The sequence below is a fragment of the Triticum urartu genome, chromosome 3A (genome assembly GCF_056163025.1).
Source record: "Triticum urartu cultivar PI428250 chromosome 3A, HENAU_Tu73, whole genome shotgun sequence".
NCBI classification, from domain to species: Eukaryota; Viridiplantae; Streptophyta; class Magnoliopsida; order Poales; family Poaceae; genus Triticum; species Triticum urartu.
This window is the reverse complement of record NC_141875.1, coordinates 176,563,286-176,589,185: the sequence shown is the minus strand read 5'-3', so window position 1 is coordinate 176,589,185 and position 25,900 is coordinate 176,563,286. Positions and strand designations below refer to the sequence as shown.

At 52.0% G+C, this 25,900-nt stretch overlaps 1 protein-coding gene and 1 long non-coding RNA gene across 2 annotated transcripts; one reads left to right on the top strand and one right to left on the bottom strand.

Moving 5' to 3' along the window:
* Window positions 1-2,890: 2,890 nt before the first annotated feature.
* LOC125546747 (serine carboxypeptidase 1-like) lies at window positions 2,891-11,849 on the bottom strand. Its single transcript, XM_087515034.1, has 10 exons — window positions 11,826-11,849; window positions 10,857-11,045; window positions 7,616-7,627; window positions 6,927-7,011; window positions 6,746-6,822; window positions 6,465-6,575; window positions 6,246-6,355; window positions 6,125-6,164; window positions 5,374-5,991; window positions 2,891-5,238 (listed from the first exon to the last, which is right to left on the bottom strand). Exons 1-9 carry the CDS (start codon window positions 11,847-11,849, stop codon window positions 5,842-5,844), a joined length of 798 nt encoding a protein of 265 aa, XP_087371160.1. The 3' UTR covers window positions 2,891-5,238; window positions 5,374-5,841.
* A 649-nt stretch (window positions 11,850-12,498) lies between these two features.
* On the top strand, window positions 12,499-14,010 carry LOC147979097 (uncharacterized). Its single transcript, XR_015599676.1, has 3 exons — window positions 12,499-12,570; window positions 12,661-13,602; window positions 13,684-14,010. It is a non-coding gene; the product is annotated as an uncharacterized LOC147979097 (long non-coding RNA).
* The last annotated feature ends 11,890 nt before the right edge of the window (window positions 14,011-25,900 follow it).

Genomic DNA, 25,900 nt, shown 5'->3' with positions numbered 1-25,900 from the left:
TAGCATAATTATCCGGGCGTCACAGGCGCCGTGAATGGTGATGTGGAGATCCGGATAATGCCCGCGGCAAGCATGAGTGCACACTGTCGCTCCAACTCGTCCTTCTGCAGCTGAGGGTACCGGTAGGGCCGCACTGCCACCGGTGCCGAGCCCGGCAGGAGGTGAATACGGTGGTCGTAGACCTGAGCCGGCGGAAGGCCCTGTGGGTCCTCAAAGAGATCACTGTGCTGCTGCAGGAGGTTATCTAACAGCGGATGCTCGGCCTCAGTGGTGGCCGCGGCCAACTGGAGCGGAGGCGTCGCCGGGGTGCCTCCAACGCCCTCTCACCGGATGCGTCGGCCGAGACGCCAGAAGGTCATCGTCAGGGCGTCGAAATCCCAAAGGATGGGACCGAGAGTCCGCAAAAAGTCGACGCCGAGGATGAAGTCGAAGCAGCCCAAATCAATGCCGACGCAAGTGATGGTGAAGTGCTCGTCGCCGATAGTAATGGGCACATCCCGAGCGAGCCCATGGCAGCAGAGGCGGTCGCCATTAGCGACGGTGACTCGCAGCTGCTCCCCGCCGATCGGCTGTAGCGCGAGGCGCCACATAGTAGCCTCAGGTAGGAAGTTACGTGTAGAACCCGTGTCGAAGAGGGCCACCAGAGTCTCGCCATGGATCGTGACCGGTACAAGCATCGTTCGCTCATTACGGATGCCGGCCAACGCATGAAGTGAGATGATGAGTGCCGTAGCCGGTGCGACCTCCGCGGCGGCCGGGTCTCCGGGTCCAGCATCGGTGTCCTCGTCCTCGGTCTCGTCGGTCGTCTCTAAGTAGAAGAGGCGCGGGCAGACATGGCCCGGGGCGTAGGGCGCGTCACAGTTAAAGCAGAGCCCCAGGCGGCGACGCTCGAGCTGCTCCGCCTGCGAAAGGCGCCGGAAGGGCCGTGTCGCAGCCGGGGTGGCCGCCGATGATGCAGCTGAAGGTGTGGGCACGGGTGGCGGTGGCCGTGGAGGAAGTCGGCTCCCACGAGGTGTGGCTGGCCGTGTCAAGGCCTGGGCGCGCTGCTCGAATGCCCGAGCATAGTACATGGCCGTATGCAGGTCTTGGGGCCCCTTCATCTTGACGTCCACACGGATGTGGTCGGGAAGGCCGCCGATGAAGAGTTCAGCCCGCTGGAGTGCCGTCACCCCCGGTGCATGACACACTAGAGCCTGGAAACGGTCGGCGAAATCCTGGACCGTGGAGGTGAAGGGTAAACGGCCCAACTCGGACAGGCGGCTGCCGCGCCGTGGGGGCCCGAAACGAAGGAGGCACAGCTCGCGGAAACGCTCCCAGGGAGGCATGCCGCCCTTGTCCAGCTCGAGGGCGTAGTACCATGTCTGGGCTGCACCCCGGAGGTGGTAGGAAGCGATCCAAGTGCGCTCCGACGCAGGAGTGCGCTGCCTCCGGAAAAACTGGTCACACTGGTTTAACCAGTTAAGAGGGTCGTCTGAGCCGTCATAGGTGGCAAAGTCGATCCAGGCGAACCGGGGCGGCGTCGGGGTTGGCGCGCCAGCGCCCACCGGCTCGGCGATGCGGAGAGCGGATGATGGTGCCTCGGACTGCAGCGGGGGCACTGACGGGTCCCCGGCCTCCGTGTAAACTGGTGGCGGCGACGTCCCGGTAAGCCAGGCCGAAATCGGGGAAGGCGACGGTGGAAACCGCACCTGCTGGATTGGGAGCCCTCCTGGAGTGGCCTGACTTAGGCCGATGTTGGGTGGCGGCAATGGCGCGTGGCTCGGCGCAGCCGGCGCGGGCCAGGCCGGCCACGGGGCTGGGGCGGGCGCGGTAGACGCAGGTGGCGCCGCGGGCGCTGGCGCCGGCCACTGCGGGCACCGAGTACCACGGGAGAGCCGGCGGTCCGGAGGGCACGGGTGGCGGAAGCGGCGGTGGTGGCCCGTACGGGCTGGCCAGGTAAAGCCGGATGCCCTGGACCGCGACGACCAGGTCGTTGAGGACACCGGCCATGGCCTCCGGCGAGTATTGGGCCGGCAGGATCGATGGAGATGGCGGCGTCGTGGTGACGGGGGGCGGCAGCAGGCCGGTGGACGCGCCGGAGAGGAGGTCCAGCGGCGCTGATGGAAGGGCCAGCGGGCCCGTGACGATCGGCGAAGGCGCGGCGGTGGTGGTGGTGGTAAGGGGCAGCGACGACGATGGTGGTGAGGATGACATGATCGAACCCGAGCTGGATGATACCAAGGTGATAAGAGCTAAGGTTTTGCCCTGCCTAGGGCGTAGGTTGTAGGGGAACGAGGGAGGTGGGCGAGGGCTGGAGCGCGGCGGCCGCCGGCGGGGCGTCGTCCTTGCGGTTCGGCGGCGGCGGCGCAAGCAGGAGGCGGCTAGGGTTTAGGGTTCCGGCTCCTCTGGGAGCCGGGCAACAGAATAGTCTTATTGCTTAATTCTGAAAATAATCTTATAACTTGTATATATAACCACGATTTGAAAATAAAACTAAGATAACTTGCGGCCTAAGCCTGCTCGATGGGCCTCCTACGGCTGTAGGCCCGGCCGGTCATAACAGTAGCCTAATGATCTGACCCATGCCTCCGTTCCAGTGAAAGGGATACACAGATCATGATCTCCACTGTACAATTAAACACCCAAAAGTTGTTAAACATCATTTCTCTTTTTCAATAAAGTGATTACATATCGGAAAAATGCAAAGGTGAGCACCGGTACATACCCCGTGTTGCAAAAAAGGGGAGGCTGCACATTTCAAATTTATCACACAAGTATGTATTGCATAAAAGTATTAGCACTAACAAAGTGACAAAGTTACACACTTGTGAGTTATTCGCAAAACACACACACACACTTGTGAGTTGTAAAAGATGACCAATTTGTGACCCATAGTGCCAAAAATCCACGATACCGAAAAAGGGTTTCCCCCGTTTATATTATAAAGCAACCATCACCGATAATAATCATCGCAAACAATTCAACACCACACCACACTACCACACAACACACCCAAGGCCAGATACAACAGGTAAAGGAACAACCACGAAGCTGAGCTCTGCGAAAGTAGGCCTCCAAGACGGCGCCTTCAAGAAGGAGAATGATACCGGAGCACCGTCGCCATCGGATCCAAAGGATCATGGTTTTCACCTGGACCATCCGAAGGAGGAGAGTAGCCACGACGACGCCTTCAGGAAGGAGACGACGCCCGCGGACACCGCTGTCGTAGGCCCAACCGAAGCCGAGTAGGGGATCTCTCCTGGCGCACCCTCCACCTTCAAAACACCTCCGCTAGCCGAAGCACCGGCCACCGCATCGCCCGAACGGCCATAGCGACCAGCCCACACCTGAGCCGCGCACCCCGCCCACAAGCAACATGACTACCACCACCACTGAGGCCGTTGCCACGTCATCCAAGACCTTCCCCCCCCCTCCCTGCGCAACCACCACAACGGCTAATGGACGCCACCGACCGGTGAAGAGGTAGAAGGCACCTCCTTCCACCCCAAAACGGACCCTTTGGTGGGAAGGCGGCCCAGCTGGCTAGATCCAGGCAGGGGAGGGGCGCCGGCAGCCGCCGGCCTCGTCCTCGCCGCAGCCACCGCACCACTCCACTGGGGACATGGATCACCGAGACATCGGCACGGTCAGGAGGCCCCCTGCCTCCCTCCCCGGATCACTCCCACCACCACCGGCCAGCCAACGGCACCCCCGTCAAGCCGCCGGCATCCACCAGCCGGCCGCCACCGTCCGCCACACGCACTAGCCGAAGAGTAGAGGAGAGGGGGTCGACCGCCGCCTGAGCCGCCCATCGGCCACCAAGCACGCCTCGAACAGAGCCACCACAGCCCGCGCCGCCTGCGGGGCAGATCCAGCCGAAGCCGCCGCTGCCACCCCGGCCACGCATCCGCCCGGCATGCCGCTCCGCAACTCCGCCGCCGAGCACAGCCGCGCGCCGCCGCCCGGGAGCGCCCTCCCGCGCCAAGCCCCCACGAGCGGGGAGAGAAAGGGCCCCTCCGCCGCCAGCACCCACCGGGCTTTGCCCGGCGGCGCGGACAGGTGGCGGCGAGGGGAGGGAAGGGAGGGAGGGGGAACGCACGCTGGCGGCTAGGGTTATCCCCTCGGTCGCTCGCGGGAGCAACTCGAGGGGAGGGAGAGAGTGCCTAATCTTGCCAACCAGATCTCGAGAAGTTCTTTTGAAAATAAATGTAAGACATTTTAGGTCACTACTTTAGTGATTTTTTTTGAAAAGGGGATTACCCCGGCCTCTGCATCATAGGATGCACACAGCCATCTACTTTAGTGATTTAAAACATCTTATATTTGTTTACAGAGTGATTCTCTCTGACGGTTGTGTTTCCACTGTTCGTTTGAAGCATTCTAAGTGGACAACTTTATGCCTTAAGCACAACACATGTACATCAATGTAAGCATGTGGGTTAAAGGTATCCTTATTGATAAAGCTAATTTCTATTCCAGGTACCAAGAAAGGCTGTGTGCATCACTTTATGCACAGGCCGAGGGGCATCCCCTCTTTTCGAAAAACTTCCAGGTATCAAGAGTCTAATACTATTGTCTGAACCAATTTACCCACACTAAATATTAGGACTAAAGTTTGAAAGGTTTGTTTTTTTCCTGAAGGTTATATTCACGTTCTTTACATTGAATCGAGACTTGTGCTTCGCTATCCTATTCAAATATGATTTTTTTTCCTTCCGTTCTTAAGCAATAACCGTAAGCAGAAAATGTATTATGCACAACCAATCTGTTAGTTTTGCTTTACTAGAAAAAAGTCAGTTTTGATGGACAATTAAATGTATTATTTCCTAGTAGTTCAACCTGTTCTCTACTGAACCTTCACCCTAATTTGATTCCATATATTAATCGGTGTCTTCTTTTGCAGGAAACAAGTTACTCAGTGTTAACATTGTCAAATGATCAAGTTGCAGGTGTGCCCCATACCAGCAAATAAGTACGCGATATCTCATGGCTGTGAATTTTTTGTGATACTCCACCATGCTGCCTATATCATGAGTGTAGTCTATTCTTGAAGTATTCAATTCCCATGATCCAATTAAGCTTTTCTGATGTGCCAATTTCGATCGAGGTTATTCCCGACAAACAAGAGTTAGTTAATTTGTGCCAATTTTAGGATTAAATTCACACTAATTTGTCTCGCATCAACCATCATACCGGTTTGGCGTGAATGGCAGCTCTTACATCTTCATCATCCAGCCATATAGTAGCAAGTTCATCACTCTGTGAGGACATATAATTGTTATAAATGAGAGGACCAACCATACTTATGAAATGATGTATGTGTATGGAAAATGAAAACAACAAATTGTAAATGATCTACATATAACTATAAGGGCATTGATATAATTTTCATACCATGCATGGAAGTGATCTACCGCCAAGCTCGGGCCACAACGTGACATGTCCGCTGCTCACAGGAAGACCGAGAGGCCATGAAAGCCCCGCCGTCCTCTTCCTCACTGGGAAAGGCCTCTCTGTTTCACCTAGCTTTCTGAAGCTTGATGGCAAGCTGCTGTTCACGAACGCTGTCTCTTGGACTTCAGGGTGGTGGTAGCATGGTGCAAGAATGTTGTACGTGTTCAGGTCTTTCAGTTCCTGCAGATGACAACACAAATTGAGGCCTTACAGAATTTGGAAGGTTGCGTATTTGCTTGTCGGTTTACAGGTTCTGGTACATGGACATTACCCAACGGTTTCTATCTATATTTTCTTGGCACACATCATTAACTTTTCCCCAGAATGTGCCGTGGCAAGCAGCACTGACATCCTGAAACAGGGCAAACAGTCAAGACACTGTTAGCTTGCTATCTGTCCACAATGAAACTACTTGTGGCACCGGCAATTATGCAGAAACAAGACGAAGCAAAACACCTCAAACAAGTCAGTTGATATGAGACCCATTCCATGTGCAAACGGCACAAAAGAGTTTAAATCGTAGTCTGCGTCGGTTGCTCCATTACCAATTAGATAGCCCTGGCTTCCGCAAAAATAAGAAGAAAAAAAAACAATTAGATAGCCCTGGATGCAAACACCTCAGACTGTAAACTCACACACAAGTTTGCATGCACAACTAAATGGCGACGAATAAAATGTTAGTGGGAATGACCTTCAAATTGATTCTTGGCTTCAGAGCCATTTGTATCCCTGTAACGACGTAAATATGAGATGTAAGAAACTTCTGATCTCAACTATGAATAATCTACTCGCTGTGAGTGACAAAATCCACCTTTAAAACTTCATCAGCTAGTGTAGGAATGTATATCCCTGCGTATGACTCTCCGGAAATGTAGAATGGGTTCAACTGAAACTCCGGGTATAACTCGAACCACTGCAACAACGAGTAAAATCAGCATCCAGTTTCTTGCATTATGTCATGTAAATTATCGCAACTGAAGCAGAGATTATTACCTTCAAAAGGAAGATATGCGCCCCCCAAAAAAAGAGAGGAAGATATGCGCATCGGCTGCGGTTTTCAAGTCACCTGTTTTGTAATCGTTGTTCAATGAGTATGACATCCCAACACCAGCAGGGGAGTCCAGGTACATCATGCTTGAAACCTAGTTACTCCAGTTTAATGACACATTTATTCAATCACTTGGCATGGAAAAAAATACTGCTCGTTCTATGACAATTTAGTAGAGCTGAACAAGATTAGTACTCCTAAATTCTGGGCAGGCTGCTGCGGGTAGGCCTGTGCTCCTAAACTGTGTTCAGGTATGCGGATTACCTTTGACCAACTGTAGGGATCGAGCTGCAGCTTGGGCAGCCCTCCGGGAGTGCTTCCGCGCTCAAAGTTGAAGGGACCTGAGCAAAGAACAGGGCACCGGACGGGTCATCCCAGCCAAAATCACAAGATGACAAAAGAAACTGCCGGTCCGGAAGAGAGGTAGAATAAGATCAATCCAGACCGTTCTCGTAGACGAATCCGTCGAAGCTGGAGCAGCCGGGGCCGCCGTTGAGCCAGAGCACGACGGGGTCGATGGCCGGATCACGCTCCGACAGCACCAGGTATGTTTCTGTCCTTGTAGTAGGCGTAGAGGCGCTGCCATTTGTCGGCGAATATTGGGGCCTATTGATGGCCGCCGGCAATCCCTGGACTGCGAGGAGGTGTACCCGTCTTTTATTACAGAAATTCGTAGTCGTTGGAGCAGATTCATAGTGCCTAATGATTAACACAAACTGCCCCATCATGAGCTGGAATATCCGTGGCTTAAACACGCCGGCGCGACGCGCAGTCGTCTGCGAAACGGCAGAAGCTCACAGGCTAGCCATCCTGTGCCTCCAGGAGACAAAAATCGAAACCTGAAATCGCCCCCCGGTCAAGGACGTTGGGGGTGCAAGGCTAGCCGATTGCGTCGTGCTCCCCGCCTCCGGCACCAGGGGAGGGGCAGCAATCTTCTGGAACAACACAGTTGTAGATGTGCAGTCGCATGCCATTGGCCTTTTCTCCATCACTGCCCGCGTCATCTTGAAGTCAACCACAACAGCGTTTTGGCTGACCACGGTGTACGGCCCCGTAGACGATGGTAGAAAGGACGAATTCCTGTCAAAAATAGCTAGGACGGCGCCGCCACCAAACGACCCATGGCTCATCAACGGCGGTTTCAACCTCATATACAAGGCTAGTGACAAGAACAATAGCAACATTAACCGTAGAATGATGAGCAAATTCCGCGCGGCGATCGACGCCGCAGGCCTTCGGGAAATTAGATGCAAGAACCGCCGTTTCGCATGGAGTAACGAGCGCGACGATCCGACCCTCGTCAGCATCGACAAGTTCTTCTGCAGCAACGCCTGGGTCGCCCTATTCCCAACCTTCCTCCTGCACGCCGCTTCAACGTCCTGCTCCGATCACTGCCCCCTTCTGCTCGCCGCAGCAGCTGCACCACGCCGACCGGCTCGTTTCCGGTTTGAATCCTTCTGACTGCGTTTCCCCCGTTTCCACGAAACGGTGCAACATGCGTGGGATCGCCTCGTAGCCTCTAACTGTGCATACAAACGCATCCGTGTCAAACTAGATAGGGTGGCAAAGGATCTCAAAATCTGGGCAAAGGGGTTTTTCAGCAACACCCGCCTTCAGCTGCAGATCGCAAATGAGGTTGTCCTCCGCCTTGACACCGCCCAAGAACATAGGCAGCTCTCTGCCGGCGAGCTCGCCCTCCGGAAGAAGCTCAAGCTCCGCGTCCTCGGACTGGCGGCGATCGAGAGAGCCAGGAAGCGCCAGGCCTCGCGCATCACTTGGCTGCGGGCTGGTGATGCCCGATCGGCCTTCTTCCAGGCCAAAAGCAACGCTAGGAGGAAGAAAAATTTCATCCACGCCATCCACACGCCAGACTCCACTTTCACGTCACACAACGACAAGGCCGACGTCATCTACGACCACTTCAGCTCCTCCCTTGGGGCGGCGCCGGCTAGAGATACCACCATTGCCCGGAGCTCGCTCAATCTCCCATCGCTGTCGGCCGTAGGGTTAGATAACCCATTCTCGGAGGAGGAGGTCTGGCAGGCGATTTGTGCCTCTCCGCAGGAAAAAGCGCCCGGCCCAGATGGCTTCAACGGAACATTCTTCCGAGCGTGCTGGTCAATCATTAAGCTAGACGTCATGTCTGTTTTCCACCAGTTCTACCACCTTGCCAGAGGGGACATGGCCGCCATCAATCGGGCAATGATCGTTCTCCTCCCCAAGAAGGATGGAGCGGCTGCGATCACGGACAATTGCCCGATTAGTCTGATCAATTCAATAGCGAAACTAATCTCCAAGGTCCTCTCCATGAGGCTGGCGAAGGTGATCCACACTATCATTTCTCCGGCGCAAACGACATTCCTGAAAACCAAATGCATCCATGATAGTTATCTCTATGTGCAAAACACCATTCGCCACCTCCATCGACGCAAAACGCCGGCACTGCTCATGAAGCTCGACATCGAGAAGGCGTTCGACACGGTCTCGTGGGACTACTTGCTTGAGTTGCTACAGCAGCTAGGGTTTAGCGCGCGCTGGCGAGATTGGGTGGCCCTGCTCCTCTCCTCGGCGTCCTCGGCGGTCTCTTTGCTCACCGCCACGGCCTTCGCCAGGGCGACCCGCTTTCACCGCTTCTCTTCATCCTCGCCATAGACCCTCCACACCATCTGTTGGCAAAAGCGGTTGAGCTACAACTCCTAAAACAGATACCTGGCCGCGAGTTGAAGCTCAGGGCGAGTCTCTGCGCTGACGACGCGGTTGTCTTCGTCAACCGAATCCGCCAGGAGGTTGATGCTCTCCTGGGCATCCTACGCCAATTCGGACGCGCTACAGGGCTAAGCATCAACACAGAAAAATCCACGGCATCGCCGGTTAGCTGCAATGACCTAGACCTCAATCGCCCCTTTTCCGATCAAATACCTGGGACTGCCACTCATCACCGGCCGGCTTCGACTAGAGCACCTGCAGTTCATTATCGATAGGATCAAGGCCCGGCTCGCGGGCTGGAAGAAAAACCTAATCCACATCACGGGGCGGCGCGTGCTGGTCCGCTGCGTTCTCAGCACCATGCCGACCTTTGCGCTTATAGTGCTGAAGGTGCCGAAAAAGATCCTCAAGGAAATCGACAAATGTCGCCGGCGTTTCCTCTGGAAGCAAGACGAGGAAATCTCCGGCGCAAGCTGCAAAGTTAACTGGGCAATGGTCTGTACTCCAACAGAAAACGGAGGCCTGGGAGTCCCTGACCTCACGCGGTTCGGACGAGCCCTTCGCCTGCGCTGGCCCTGGCTCGCATGGCGCCACCCCGAGCGCCCATGGGTGGGCTTGGTCCTGCCATGCAACAACGACGACCTCTCCTTCTTCACGACGACCACCTCGGTTAGCATCGGCGATGGCGCGACGGCGTCCTTCTAGCACTCTCGTTGGATGGGGCCGGGCACGCTCGCCCAGCAATTCCCGCGGCTGGTTCTGCATGCCCGCAGAAAGAACAGGATGGTGAAGGAGGCCCTGGCGGACGACACCTGGATCAGGGACCTAGACCATGGCCGCACTGAACAGCTGATCCACGACGTCCTGGCCTTGCATAGACGGCTCCATGGCGTAGCCGGCATACTTCATGCGGGCACCCCCGACTCCATTAGATGGATCCTCGAGCGGTCGGGCGAATACTCGGCAGCATCAGCTTATCGGATGCAATTCCAGGGCATGACGTCCTCGGTTTTTGGCAAGATCATATGGTGTGCTTGGGCCCCTGGCAAGATCAAGATGTTTGCTTGGCTCATGCTGCAAAACAAGCTGTGGTGCAATGACAGACTTCAACGCCACGGCTGGAAGAACGAGTACTTCTGCCAGCTATGCACTCGAAACCTTGAATCCTCCAAGCATCTGTTCTGGGAGTGCCCAATGGCCAGAGGTGTCTGGGAAACGATAAGCTCTTGGACTGGCTGCACCTCGTTAGCTCCGGCTGTGAGCTGGCGAGACCTCCAGCACTCCTCCATTGCGTTTGCCGCCCTAGTCAGGGCCGCACCCAGATGGCGGAAAGGCACCAACATGCTACTTTTGCTGGTTTGTTGGGAGATATGGCAAGAACGGAACAATGCCACCTTCAGGAAAAGCACCCCAAGGGCCTCGAACATCATCAAAAGGATCAAAGATTGCATTGATCCCTGGCGAGCCGCAGGTGCATCCTGCATTGAGATCCCCTTTGGGGAACCACCATGAGATATAAACCCTAGACTTTTATTGCTCGAGGACTGCCAATCTGTGGCAAGCCCTCTGATCCCCTGGATCCTCACCCCCCTTTTTGTTTCCCCCTGCTTCCTGCTTATCAATGAAATGCCAGCAACGAGCTGGATCTTTCAAAAAGAAAAGATAGCACCAGGTAGTAGAACAGCCTCCTGCCATTGCTCTCGTCCATGGTTATGTACCCGGTGTAGTGTTTGGATGGGAGGGCGCTGTCGAAGCCCGGGAGGTGGGTCACGAGGTGCTTCTCTGGAGCTGCGACGGCGAGAGGGATGAGGGGCAGCAGAAGAGCGAGGAGGAGGATGAGGAAGGGGAACCGGATCCTCTAACATCGCGAAGGAAAATCACAGTGCTATGGTGTCTGTCTAATGTAAAATGAAAGGAAAGTTAGGGACTGTTAGTAGATAGTTAGTAGGTTGCTTACTGTTGATATTTACTGTAGATATAAATAATTTAAAATTAATTTTATTTATCAATTTGGTTGTATGTAATTACTATAAATGTACACAATCGATTACCAATTTACAAATTAATTTAAGTCATTTTAGCCATAATCATATGGATAGAAAGAAGGAAAGTTAGGATATTGTAGCTTCTTTAATTTTCTTTCCCAATGTTAGAGGATTCGATTCCGTGAGGGAGGGCGTGGACGCCATTGACGGATTTGAGGCCCGCGATAGCATAGATTCGGTAAGATGTTAATATATACTATATACAGAGCAGTGCAATTTAGTGGGTGAGGCCGAGCACCAGTGCTGGAGCGGCATGTTGACCGTGCTATGCTGGTGGGAGCATCCACAATGTGTATATTGAGTAGAGTCCTTCAAAATATGACAAAAACGATAAAATTGACATGTGGACAAAAAGATTTCGCAAAATGAACTGCTTTAAAAAAATCGCTCAACGACCCTTTCATGTAGCGCCCGACAGTAAGGCGATGCACCCCACTGTGCAGCGCCTAGATCTAAGGCGCTGCATGTCCGGTCAGCATGGCACCCCTGGTCCAGGCACGGCCCCACACCTGGCCGTACAACACCTAGAGAGTAGGTGCCACACAGCCATGTGCAGCACCTAACGCATAGGCGCTGCACGCTGACTTAGTAACCGCAGCGGGCCGGCCCTTCCCCATCCCCACCCATTCGTTCCAGTGGTTGGCACAAAGACGGCGGCAACAACTCTCTCCATTCCCCCTCTCAATCCTCTATCCAAAGAACTTCAGATTTTAAGATTTCTTTCGTGGATTTGTTGCCCAATCCATCCTAGAAGGTAATCTCCTCCAATCCCTTTCTTTCTATCCAAAAAACCATCCCCATTCTTCGTGTTTGTGATCAAACCCTAGTTTTGATTGATTTGAAATTTCTATAGGAAATAGATTGAATGTGTGTTGATTTAGCCTATGTAGATTACTTGTAAACATTGGGAAACATTATGTTGTTGATTTGTATTGTAAATCGCATACATAGGAATTTGTATGTACATTTGAATTAATAATCACGTATGCTTCCATAGGGATTTGATTTATAGATGATTTATAACCCTAGATTTGACAATATATGCTTCCATAAGGATTTGAAACAACTTTGACAATATACATGTTGGCATGTTTGTGTAGATTATATTTGAGATGATAATTGTCAACCCAATATTGAGTGAGTATTGTAGATAATGCTTCCATTATGCAACCCAATATTGTTGTCAATACATAACATTTTTGTGATCATTGTTGACATGCTTTGATTGTAAATAATGCTCATGGATTGTTTTTGTTTAAAATTTGTAGGATGGTTTGGCTTCTCGATGGTTTTTATGACACTCAACACCGGGCCTACTTTATGTCAGAGATGAAGAAGGTAATAATGATATTAGTTGGTATTTTGGAATTTGTGTTTAGTTCAAATAGACATGCCCCATATTTAATACTCTGGCTTGCTTGTTTGCAGTTTCTTCAACCTTTGAAGATTCGGTCTCACGGTGTCTCTTGTGGAGTCATGCCCTACGATGAGCGGTACACACCACACATCAGGCAGACAAGACTCCTTCCATTCATTCAGCTGGTCAGCCGGTCGACGCCAAACCTCAATGCTGCAGCAATCACTGTGCTGGTTGATTGGTGGAGGATGGACACACAAAACTTCCATCTATGGACCGGGGAGATGACCGTGACGCTCCAGGATGTCGCCTTGATCACCGTCTTCCCATCGAGGGGAAGCCTCTCTGTATGAGCACCGATTCCGATCGGTGGTGCAAGCAGATGGAGGCCCTTATTGGTATGTCTCCTGCAGAGGCTCCAGTGGGTGAGGGGGAGAAGAAGGAAAGAGTCGCAGACGGAGCTCCATTCACCTAGATTGTTGTGAACTTTGCGCATTGCCCTCAGGATGCTAATGAGGATGTGGTGCAGACATATGCTCGTGTCTACATGTGGTACGTTATCTCCAGGACTTTGTTTGCTGACGCCACTAGCAAGAACGCTCCATGGATGTGGCTTATGGCGCTCACCGTCTTCGACAACCAATGGAGTCGGGGTTTGGTGGCACTGGCCTACTTGTACCAACAGGTAGTCAGTTGTTTGTTTTCACTTCATTGCAATTTTGTTCTAAGTGAACCATGTTTTCCTTTATGTGCAGTTGGACGATGCTTGTTGTAGGATCTCAAAGGATGGATGTATTGGTGGTTGTATGCTCGTACTTTCTGTATGGAGCTGGGAGCGCTTGCCGGTCAGACGCTTGAAGGACATAACATACAGGGCTTGGGACGACCACGACGACGAACTACGGCTCCCCACCTGGGCTTAGAAGTGGGATGTGGTACCCAAGAAGACTAGCGATGTCACTATGATGTATAGGTAGTACACCAACGAGTTGGACACGATTACTGCTGAGCAGGTAAGCATTCACACTACTTCACTCATTCTCATGCTTTCATGAGAACTCGACATCAATGTTGCTTGTTGTGCTATGTTGCAGGTGGAACGAGAGCCATATGGCGTTGGCGATAGATTAGGTAATGCAGGAGATTTCATCCTGAATCCGATGTGCATGCGGGATAGACATCTTTGGCTTATGTGGTGCCCACTCATATGCAACCGGGCGATTGAGCTTCACATGCCGCATCGTATCTACCGCCAGTTTGGTTTGTTCCAGGCTCACCCATCAGAATGTGTAACACCCCGGATGTAACCTGCCATATTTGTACTCCAACTCTTGCTGAGGGAGTCCTGAATTAGGGGGTCTCCGAACAGCCGGATTATATTCTTTGGCCGAGCTGTTAGACTATGAAGATACAAGATTGAAGACTTCGTCTCGTGTCCGGATGGGACTCTACTTGGCGTGGAAGGCAAGCTAGGAAATACGGATATGGATATCTCCTCCTTTGTAACTGGCCTTGTGTAACCCTAACCCTCTCCGGTGTCTATATAAACCGAAGGGTTTTAGTCCGTAGGACAACAATCACAACATACAATCATACCATAGGCTAGCTTCTAGGGTCTAGCCTCTCTGATCTCGTGGTAGATCTACTCTTGTACTACCCATATCATCAATATTAATCAAGCAGGACGTAGGGTTTTACCTCCATCAAGAGGGCCTGAACCTGGGTAAAACATCGTGTCCCCTGCCTCCTGTTACCATCCAGCCTAGACGCACAGTTCGGGACCCCCTACCCGAGATCCGCCGGTTTTGACACCGACATTGGTGCTTTCATTGAGAGTTCCGCTGTGCCGTCGCCACCAGGAAGGATGTCTCATCCCGTCTTTAAAGACGGCACTGTTGCTGAGGGAGCTTTGGCTATCGGCCAAACTCTCCAGCTAGGTGGTTTTCTTATGACCGCCTGCTCGGCCGCTGCGCCGACGATGGCTTCTCGGGTCATCGAAAGCAATCTTCACGTCAACTCGGAACTCGCCGAGCAGTTAGATCCAATGGAGCTCTCTTCCTTGAACGAGCTCTTGGATCGCATCGCCGCCCTGGGAGTCGCTACAGACTACGATCAGATTCGGCCTAAACCCGATCTGAGAGAGATCAACTCTCCCCAGGTCACCCATCACGTTGCAGTGGTGGAGGAACAATGCGGCAACCCTTCATCTATCTTAAGGACTAGCTATGTCCGGATTCCCGATCCCTCCAAGCCGGATACCCGCGGAGGGGAGGACATCACTCAAGGCCTAAACCTAGAATCAGGCAGCGGGCTAGATTTATCGGAAAACATCCAAGAATCCAAACTTCTGAGTTCGGAAACTCCTTGGCCCCTGAGTCTCAGATTGGGTGAGGATTCGGATTCAATTCCACCCACCCACCCAAACATACGCGATCTATCCCAAATTAGGCAAGAGCCCGAAGAAACAGTACACCATTACTGGGCCAGATTCCTCCTGGTCATGAACAGGATAAAGGACTGCCGCGAGGAAGACGCAATTTCATTCTTCTGCAATAATTGCATGGACAAGGGAATCCTCAACGCCATAAGTCGCCGCGAAATTACACTCTTTGCCGACTTGGTGTCCATAGTACGAAAGTACTGTGCGATGGAAAGCGCCTAGAAAACCGAAATAAAATTTTGGGATAATCCGGCCCTGAATACAAACCCAGTCCGAAATAAAAGGGTGCATTATCACAATACACCTGGGTTAACTACCAAAAAGGAAAAGCCCTCTACGGGGCAAGGAACCGTACTGGAGGGATGGCTCAACGGACCCTGCAAACTTCATAGTACAGCGGATGCAATACCAACACACAACCTTAGAGCATGTTGGATACTCCGGCAGGTGGCCAAAAGTGGTGAGGATCTACTCCTCCCAAATACCACAGAGCACCATCCCGTGGACAACAATACGGTGTTAACGGTCTTTGAGACCTTCGCGTTAAATAATAGATGCAAGCGAACACTCCGCGGCATGGCCGAAATCTGCCACGTAGCAGAAATAAATCCTTGGAGTGACACGACTATTACCTTCAATGCCAGTGACGAACCCAAATTCCGAACAGCCCGAGCACCAGCCGCACTAGTCCTTAGTCCAATCGTGGACGGCTTTCGACTCACCAAGGTACTCATGGACGGCGGCAGCGGATTAAACCTCATCTATGAGGAAACTCTTCAAAATATGGAAATAGACTGGAGCCGCATTGAGCAAAGTAGCACAACCTTTAGAGGAATCATCCCCAGTCGGGAAGCACGCTGTGCTGGGAAAATCACACTAGATGAGGTATTCGTCACGCCGGATAATTACAGGTCCGAAGAAATTACATTCCAAGTGGCCCCGTTCAGCAGCGGATACCACGCTCTGTTAGGGCAGGAGACGTTTACAATCTTCCAAGCCATACCCCATTACGGGTACATGAAGCTCAAAATGCCCGGCCCAACAGAATCATCACTCTTGCTAGTGATCCGGACATAGCACTCCGTGCCGAAAATAAGACAGCCGCACTGGCCCTCGAGGCACTGTCCGAAGCCCTAGCGGCCGAGGAACTAACTACGCTGCGCTCCACGGTGAACAGGGACGACGTGATACTCGATAAAAGATCCAAGTCCACCTCTTTTAAACCGGCGGACGAAATAGTCAAATTCCAAGTCCATCCAACGGACCCTACAAAAACAGCTTCCATCAGGGCACAATTAAACCCTGATGTCGACACCACACTACGAGAGTTCCTATGCGAGAACTGGGACATTTTTGCCTGGCACCCTTCAGACATGCCAGGAATCCCACGCAGGCTGGCCGAGCACAGGCTAAATATCCTAAAAGGATTCAAGCCAGTCAAGCAGGCCCTTCGGTGTTTCTCCAAACCTAAGAGACAAGCCATGGGAGAGGAACTAGCCAAGCTATTGGAGGCCGGATTCATCAGAGACATAAAACATCCGGACTGGCTAGCAAACCTGGTGATGGTACCAAACGACAAATCCTGGCGCTTGTGCGTTGATTTTAAGGACCTTAACAAGGCCTGCCCAAAGGATCCCTTCCCCCTCCCCCGCATCGATCAAATCATCGACGCTACCGCAGGACACGATTCATTGTGTTTCCTCGACGAATACTCCGGCTACCATCAAATTAAAATGGCAGAGCCAGACCAAGCCGCAACAACATTCATCACACCATACGGCCCATTTTGCTTCAACACAATGCCCTTCGGGCTCAAAAACGCTGGCGCAACATATCAACGCATGATTCAGACATGTCTGGCAAACCAGATCGGCAAAACAGTGGAGGCATACGTAGATGACGTGGTCGTTAAAACCAAGCATGTCGAAACTCTAGTAGACGACTTGAGGCTCACATTCGACAACCTCCGAACATATGACATCAAGCTCAATCCGGAAAAATGCGTTTTCGGCGTACCAGCCGGAAAGCTCCTGGGATTCATTGTCTCCAGTAGAGGTATTGAAGCTAATTCGGCCAAAATCCGAGCGTTGTCACAGTTGGCTACCCCAACAGACCTCAAACAAATACAAAAATTGACTGGATGCGTGGCGGCTCTAAGCCGCTTTATCTCCCGCTTGGGAGAAAAGGCATTACCCCTTTATCGCCTCCTCCGGCGCACCGAACACTTTGAGTGGACGGATACCGCCACGGCCGGACTCAACGAAATAAAAGCCATATTGGCAACAAACCCAGTCCTAGCCGTGCCAAACATTGGCGAACCAATGCTATTATACATTGCGGCAACTCATCAAGTAGTAAGCGCAGTGCTCGTCGTCGAACGAGAAGCGGATGGACACAAATTCCCCCTTCAAAAGCCGGTTTACTATGTGTCCACTGTCCTTACTCCATGCAAATCAAGGTACCTGCATTATCAAAAGATAGCATACGCGGTATTTATGGCATCGCGGAAGCTGCGACACTACTTTTAAGAGTGTTCGATAACGGTAGCCTTGGAAGTACCACTTAACGATATTATAAACAACCGCGACGCGACGGGCCGGATTGCCAAATGGGCCATTGAGCTACTCCTGTTCGACATAACTTACAAGCCACGACGAGCTATTAAATCGCAAGTTTTGGCTGACTTTGTCACCGAGTGGACGGAAGCCGAACTCCCTAAGGAGTACGACACATATTCAAACTGGATCATGCACTTCGACGGCTCCAAAATGTTGGCTGGTCTGGGGGCTGGCGTTGTTTTGACGTCCCCAATAGGAGATTCAGTTCAATACGTACTACAGATAATGTATACGGACTCCAACAACGCAGCCGAATATGAGGCCCTTCTACATGGTCTCCGGATGGCAGTATCCATGGGCATTCAACGCCTAGAGGTGCGCGGGGATTTGAAGCTCGCGATATCCCAAATAAATGGAGACTTTGATGCCAAGGATCCGAAAATGGCAGCTTATCGCAATGCCGTCCTAAAGATGTCAGCTCGGTTCGAGGGGCTCGAATTTCACCATGTGGCTCGGGAAAACAATCAGGCGGCGGATATCCTCGCCTGCATCGGCGCAAAACGCAACGCGGTCCCTCCCAACATATTCCTGGAAAGGCTCTTCAAGCCATCCGTAGCATGGGAAGGGGACACCGGTAACAACAGTCCGGACCTGGCCAAAATACCCGATACCGAACTCTCTGACACAATCGGAGGCTCCGCCACCGAAATAACACATTCAGCCCACGAAATAATGGCCATTATTGCCCCGTGGACAGAACCATTCCTGGCCTACCTAACTAGACAGGAACTTCCGGAGGACCAAAATGAGGCACGCTGCATAGTGCGGCGATCCAAGGCCTACAGGGTCCATGAGGGAGAATTGTATAAAAAAGCGCTACTGGAGTCCTTCAAAGGTGCATCTCCGAAGAGGAAGGGCGGAACCTTTTGGCAGAAATTCACGCCGGACTCGGCGGTCATCACGCTGCAGCCCGGGCTCTTGTAAGCAAGGTCTTCCGTACAGGATTCTATTGGCCAACGGCCCAGGCAGATGCACAGGACTGGGTCCAACGTTGCACCGGTTGCCAGCTCTTTGCGAATCAAAGCCACATGCCACCCACCGCCCTCCAAACAATCCCCATTACATGGCCCTTCACGGTATGGGGGCTTGACATGGTTGGACCCCTTAAAGGGGGAACCCACAAGAAAAAAAATACTTATTGGTCATGGTGGATAAATTCACCAAATGGATAGAGGCTAAACCGGTTAAAACAGCCGAGTCCGGACCGGTGATAGATTTCATATCCGGGGTTGTACACCATTACGGCGTCCCCCACAGCATCATCACTGATAACGGCACGAACTTCACGACCGACGAGGTAAAACTCTGGTGCAGCAAAATGGGCACGAAGCTCGATTATGCTTCAGTCTATCACCCACAAACCAACGGTCAAGTCGAACGAGCAAATGGTCTTATAATGAGCGGCATTAAACCCAGATTAGTGCGCTCCTTAACGGAGTCCGACATGCACTGGGTAGAGGAGCTCGACTCCGTACTCTGGGGGCTGCGGACCACGCCGAATCGTAGTACCGGATATACACCATTTTTTATGGTATACGGCGCAGAGGCAGTCCTGCCCTGTGACATAATTCATGACTCACCTCGAGTGCGCATGTATGAAGAAAGAGAAGCCGAGCTCGATCGGCAGGATAGTCTGGACACCTTGGAGGAAGAGCGCGACGTAGCCAAAGCCCGTTCCGCATTTTACCAGCAACAGGCTCACAGATACCAAAGAAGAGAAGTACGGGCCAAAACTTATAACGCTGGCGAACTAGTTCTACGACTGCCGGATAAGAAAAAGAACAAGCTCGAGCCCAAATGGGAAGGTCCCTTCATTATCAACCAAGTTCTGACCGGTGGAGCGTAGCGACTGCGGGATGCATCGACTAGTCGACTCGAGCTGAACCCATGGAATGTAGCCAGGCTTCGAAGATTCTACGCCTAGCACCGGACTCTATGTTAGTCCCCTCCCTTTGTCCATTTTCTGCATATGCCTCATCTGTCTTGTTTCCCTTTCTTTCTTTTATTTCTCTAGGCCTTCAAGGGTCACCTTGTGCCTCACTCGTACATTACAGATGGGCTAGCCGCACTCTTCATACCTGGGGGCTTCTTTCACAGAAGCTTAAATTATTTACCTGGGCCTCACGCCCAACACATGTGTTATACTTCCGCATGTACCTTTTTTCACCATTATATGCATCGATATGACTTAAGTTTTGGCCAAGCTGGGTTGCCTGGCTCTTGTATTTATGCCCTACGTTCCCGTTAATTCGGCTAGGGCATAAGGAGGGGAGCACCTCTGCGATTGTTACCGCCGGGTCAGCCGGACGTGTACCCAGACCGGGTGAAGCCGAAAGCTAGCGTTCTTAAGGGAATATTCGGTCGGTGAACAAAAGATGACTTTTATTTATTATCCATATCTACCCCCAGATGCTTTTTTTGCGCTTCTTGACGCAGTCCGGACATGCACTTTAGGGCATGCTTACCCAGGGAAAGGAACCCTTAACGGAACTATTCTCCCTAGAAGATGTTTCTTACTACCCATGTAATATAACATAACTAGTTGGGCACTTGTCTGATAAAGCACTAATGATTGTCGGGTCCCGAGGTTGAAGCGAAAAGGTCCGCCACGACAAACGATCTACAATCCGGCTAGAAGGCATTATACATGTCACTTTAAAATTACATAGTCAATTTGACTGGTTGAATTCCTCTTCAATACCATCCAATAGGCTATCTAGTCTACAGTCCTGTTGGGAATACTTTGCGGCCAATTCTACTTGGCCGTACACTAAGCTCACAGGGATATCCTTCCCATCGGGCCCCACAGGTCCGACTTCAGCCATGTGGTTCGGGTCAGCCTTCATGTACCGTGTCTTCACCATTGCCCAGGCTTCGCTGGCGCCCTGACGGGCAGGCCGATATCTTCCATAATCGGAAGCGCCGCCGCGCTCCCTTTAGCTTTTCGGCAAGCTCTTCAAGGCCTTCGGGTATGGAGACGGATGGCCACAAGGCCTGGGCGACGCCTTGCATCACCTGCCGAACTCGTTCGTGCAGCTGTGAGAGCTCGGGAAGAAGGTCACCCGTTGAACCGGGCATTTCCTCGGCAGGACGACCTGTTAGCATACCTACAGACATAACTCTGTCAGCCAGCTTCCTCGCCGAACTCTTTTTCAAAGTTCGTTCAAGCACTTACTAAATATGCCGCGTCGAAGCCGCCGATTTTCCTTAACAGAGTCCGACAGTTGGGCACGAACATCTTGTAGTTCCACGCCCAGCTTGGTGTTGGCATCTAGGAGATCATTTTTCTCCTGCCTCACCCTCGTAAGCACGCTCTCACCGGCCTTCAGCTGGCGTAGGAGCTGTTGCTTATCCGGATTTACTCCAGCGTCATCTGCAATTTTATCGTCAGATCTGCATATACACCGCATTCTATATGATACTTATCATTCGAAGGATATGTTACCAGAGGGGGTCTCTTTTGGGCTCCCCTGCTGCGGCCAGTGCGGCCTGAAGTTGGGCTTTGCACTCTTCCAGCTCCTGAGACAGTTGAATATTCTTTTCTCTAAGAACCTGCATAACAAATGATCCTTAAATCAGTTATCCTAACTGTTTCAAGTCTCAGGGGCTACTGATATATATAATCACCAAATTTTCTCACCCGTATGTCCTTTACATACTGCTCTGTGGCTCTGGCTAGACCATTTTGAGCGGCACGGAGGTGCGCGTCTCCCGAGTTGAAGGCAGCCAATGCCTCTCGGGAGAAACAAGCGTCACGAAGAACAGTCCGGCGGCGCATGTGGTTCATGGCACTTTCCACCTCAGAATTGGTGGCGGACAGTTTATCCGCATCCTCTGTCGGAGGAGCACTCGGCGCACGCCTCGTATTCGTTCCCGCCTCCGAATCCGGCCTTGGAGCCTGGCTGGTGGAGGCGCGGTTGGTAGCCTCTCCGGGTATAGTCCGGCGAGCGCTCTTTTTCCTGAAAAGAAGGCATGGGCGTTAGTATGCCTCTGAGAATAATGTCTTGCAATAAAGACGGTGCGCCGTACCGCTGCTCCGGTATCTCAATCCGGACTGTGGGTCTTTTCAGCCTGCTTGGCCTCGCGGCCCCTTGTTGGCCAGTCGCCGCAGGCTCGGCCTTCTGCCTCGAGGACCTCCCCTGCAAAACACGGCTGTTATACGACAATCAAAAATACGCAAGGACGGATCCCTTTTTGAAGTGCTGGGATTTCGGTCTCAGTCACTTGTGAGGCCGGAAGTAGCCCAGGGTAATCGGCCGTAATGGCCGCCAAAGCATTATCATTGCTCAATTGGTAAAACACCCCATCAATCGGCTCCACAAATATGTCCGGATCCTCCTGGGAGGCCGGGTCGAGGGACCGTCCAGGGTCCTCGGGTTGTGGAGGGGGTTTGTTTATCTCCCTTACAGCCTAGCGCAGTTCCTGCATGGAAATCGCTAGACTGAATACTTAACTACGGAAATATGAAACGGATGGGCGAGAAAAAGTCTCCGCTTACCCAGCTCGGAGGATTGTACATAGAAAATCCGCCCTGCGGGTTGACACGAAGGAATTCCTCCTCTTCTCCCTTGTACAAAGTGGATAAGATCTTTATTAGATCAGCAACCGATCCCGGCCCTTTACGGCCGTAGCGGGTGGCGTCATCCTCCCCGTTGAAATCCCACATGGGGTGGCCTCTATACTGAAGCGGCTGCACCCCCCGCATGATACATATGGCCATGACCTCGATCATGGTCAATCCGGATCGAGCTAAAAAACTTATCCGGCTCATCAGGTAAAGAACGTCCCTGTCATCTTCCTCTAGGGAGCTCCATGGACGCCAGCTCCGGCGCTTCTTCAAGGGGCCGTTGTTGAACTCAGGAAGTCCAATCCGAATAGGATCCGGGAGGGGGACGTCTTCTATATTAAACCATTTTGAAGGCCAGTCTTCGGACGTCTTCTTTGGGGTTCCGGACAGGTATCCGGTCCCGGCAATACGCCACACTTAGGCTCCACCCACTTGATATATTGACCCCTTCTGAGAACGGGGCACAAGGCAGAACAACTTCTTCCACAGAGCGAAATGAGCCTCACAGCCCAAAAACAACTCGCAAAGGGCTACGAATCCCGTGATATGCAGCATGGAGGCAGGCGTAAGGTTGTGCAACTAGAGGCCGTAGAACTCCAGGAGCCCCCGGAGAAACGGATGAATTGGAAATCCGAGCCCTCTTACCAAATAAGGGACAAGGCATACCCGCTCTCCCTTGGAGGGATTGGGAAGGCTCTCCGCTTGCTCTCCGCCATTATAGGTGGCGAGCCCGGCTCGAACCGGGACCATGTACGCTAGGGAAGAAATCCCTTGGTCTGAAGCATCACTAATTTGCTGTGCGAGACGGAACATCTCACCCAATCTCGAAGCTTGGAGCTAGGGGAGCGAGAGGAGGAGCTGAGTCGACCGGCCATGATGGAATGGATCTCTGTCGGGTGCGCTCCGATGAAGGCTCGCCAAGGGAGGATGGTGTGATTTGGATCTGAATCCTCGTCTTTTTAATAGGCGGCTCATTCACACAACTAGGGGGGGTAAATGTGAAAACACCCTGGCTCTTCACATTCGCTCGACACGTGGAAAGTGGCCATTATTGGGCGTGGAAGCCAAGGAGTGCCACATTCACAAGAGATCGGACACTATTTTGATAGGTACATGGAATTTGGAGAGGAACCCGCCTTGCAATGCCGAAGACAATACTGCGCGCCAGACTCATCATCATTGAAGCCTGGTTCGGGGGCTACTGAGGGAGTCCTAGATTAGGGGGTCTTTGGACAGCCGGATTATATTCTTTGGCCGGACTGTTAGACTATGAAGATACAAGATTGAAGACTTCGTCTCGTGTCCGGATGGGACTCTACTTGGCGTGGAAGGCAAGCTAGGCAATACGGATATGGACATCTCCTCCTTTGTAACCGACCTTGTGTAACCCTAACCCTCTCCGGTGTCTATATAAACCGAAGGGTTTTAGTCCGTTGGACAACAATCACAAGATACAATCATACCATAGGCTAGCTTCTAGAGTTTGGCCTCTCTGATCTCGTGGTAGATCTACTCTTGTACTACCCATATCATCAATATTAATCAAGCAGGACGTAGGGTTTTACCTCCATCAAGAGGGCCCGAACCTAGGTAAAACATCATGTCCCCTGCCTCCTGTTACCATCCGTCCTAGACGCATAGTTCGGGACCCCCTACCCGAGATCCGCCGGTTTTGACACCGACACTTGCCATTATCGGCTCTAAGTTATGAGTTTCCTTCGTGGTTGGGTTTGTCTTCATTTAGCATTTTGTCCATGTCATGCATTTCATATCATGTCATCATGTGCATCACATTTGCATACGTGTTCGTCTCATGCATCCGAGCATTTTCCCCGTTGTCCGTTTTGCAATCCGACACTCCTACGTCCTCCGGCACCCCCTTTTGTCTCTTTTTGTGCGCGGGTGTTAAACGTTCTCGGAATGGACCGAGATTTTCCAAGCGTCCTTGGTACACCACCGGTAGACCGCCTGACAAGTTTCGTGCCATTTGGAGTCTGTTTGATACCCCAACGGTTAACCGGGGAACCGTAAAGGCCTCGTGTGCAGCGCAACACCCCTCTAAAGTGGCCCAATAACCCATCCAAACCCCCTCCATCCTCTCGGCCGTTCGATCACGATCGCGTGGTCGAAAACCGCACCTCATTTGGACACTCCCACCTCCTTCTAGGTATAAATATGTCCTCCCCGTCCAAATCCGGGTCCAAACCCTAACAATCCCCTACTCGCGCCGAAGGACACGTCCGCCCGCGCTGGACGAAATTGCGCCGCCGCCCCGAGCCACTCACTTCTCGCCATGTGGCGTGCGCCACCGCCTCCTGTGCCGGCCCGGCGAGGCCTAGATCGGGCCCCCTCGAGCACATCCGCTCCCACCGTCCGCCGCCCGCGCCTCCCCGCGGCTCCCCGCGCCCGTCCTCGCCGCGTCAGCCCGCCACCGCTGCCTCCTCCTCGCCGGACACTGCGCCAGCGCCTGCCGCCGCCAGCTCGCTGGCTCCGCCGCCCACTCGTGCGCACGCCTCTCCGGCCTCCTCCCCGACCGGATCTGGCCGGATCCCGGCCTCCCCGTCCCTCCTCCGTCGTCCTCTCCCACTCCGGCGTCAACCCCGGCGAACTCCGGCCGCCTCCGACGAACCTCGATCCGAGTGCCTGAAACCCTAGATCTGTTTCGAAGGTGATATTTTCGTCTAAGTCCTTTTCGGCATAATTTATTGCTCTGTTCATCATGCCATAACTTCATGTGTGCTGCTCCGTTTTGTGCGTGCAATATATCAAACTGTTCATCATGATGTGATCTTCATTTTGTTCCATTGTGCCATGCTTGTTTGAGTCCATATTGATGCCCAAATAGTTGATGCAAGAGTGCTATAAATTGTTAGGGGCTGATTCTTAACAGAGTATGAGCATTTGTCATTTTTGCTACATTGTTGTGTGCTGCATATGGCTATGAGCTCTACATGTGTTTTGGTCTATGCCATGCCATCTTTACAGGGGTGTATGCCATGTATTTTTGTGATCTTTGTGGTGACTAGCATAAGCATGCAAAGTAGCCTTCGTGTTATTGCTGATTTTAGGATCTCATGATTTTGGCTAAGTCTTTGTCTGCTGTTATTTTGATGCCATGTAACCATGTTGCTACAGTGAGATACATGCTTTTTTTGAGTTGCTTCAGTAAGGATGATTTGGACATATGGTTGTGCTCTATCCATCCATGCCCCTATTTGCAATTATGGAGTGCACTAACATGTCTTAATCTTGCTATACTTTTGATATAAAATGTTCCTGGTAGATTGTTTACATGTTAATCAATTTTGCCATGGATGTTGTAGTTGATCCATGCATGCTATAAACTTGCTATTGCCTTGGTTAGCTTCTTGAACATGCCATCTTGCTGATGCTATGCTTATCTTGTCATGCAATGCCTTGTGTGGAGTGAATCGAGCTCGCAAAGAGGCCTTCATAATTCTGTTTATGCCATGCCCAGTTTTCTGCTAAGTCTGAATCTGTTAACGAAACTTGCTATGTTTACATGGGTGCCATCATATCTTATGATCCTTTTTGACTCATGGTCAGTAAGGGACTTTTGTTCTATGCTTTGAGTAGATTCATGCCATGCCTTGTTTTGCTATTATATGTTCCTGTAGCATGTTGTTAGCTTGCTCTAAACATGTCTTCCTGATGTTAATTCCTGG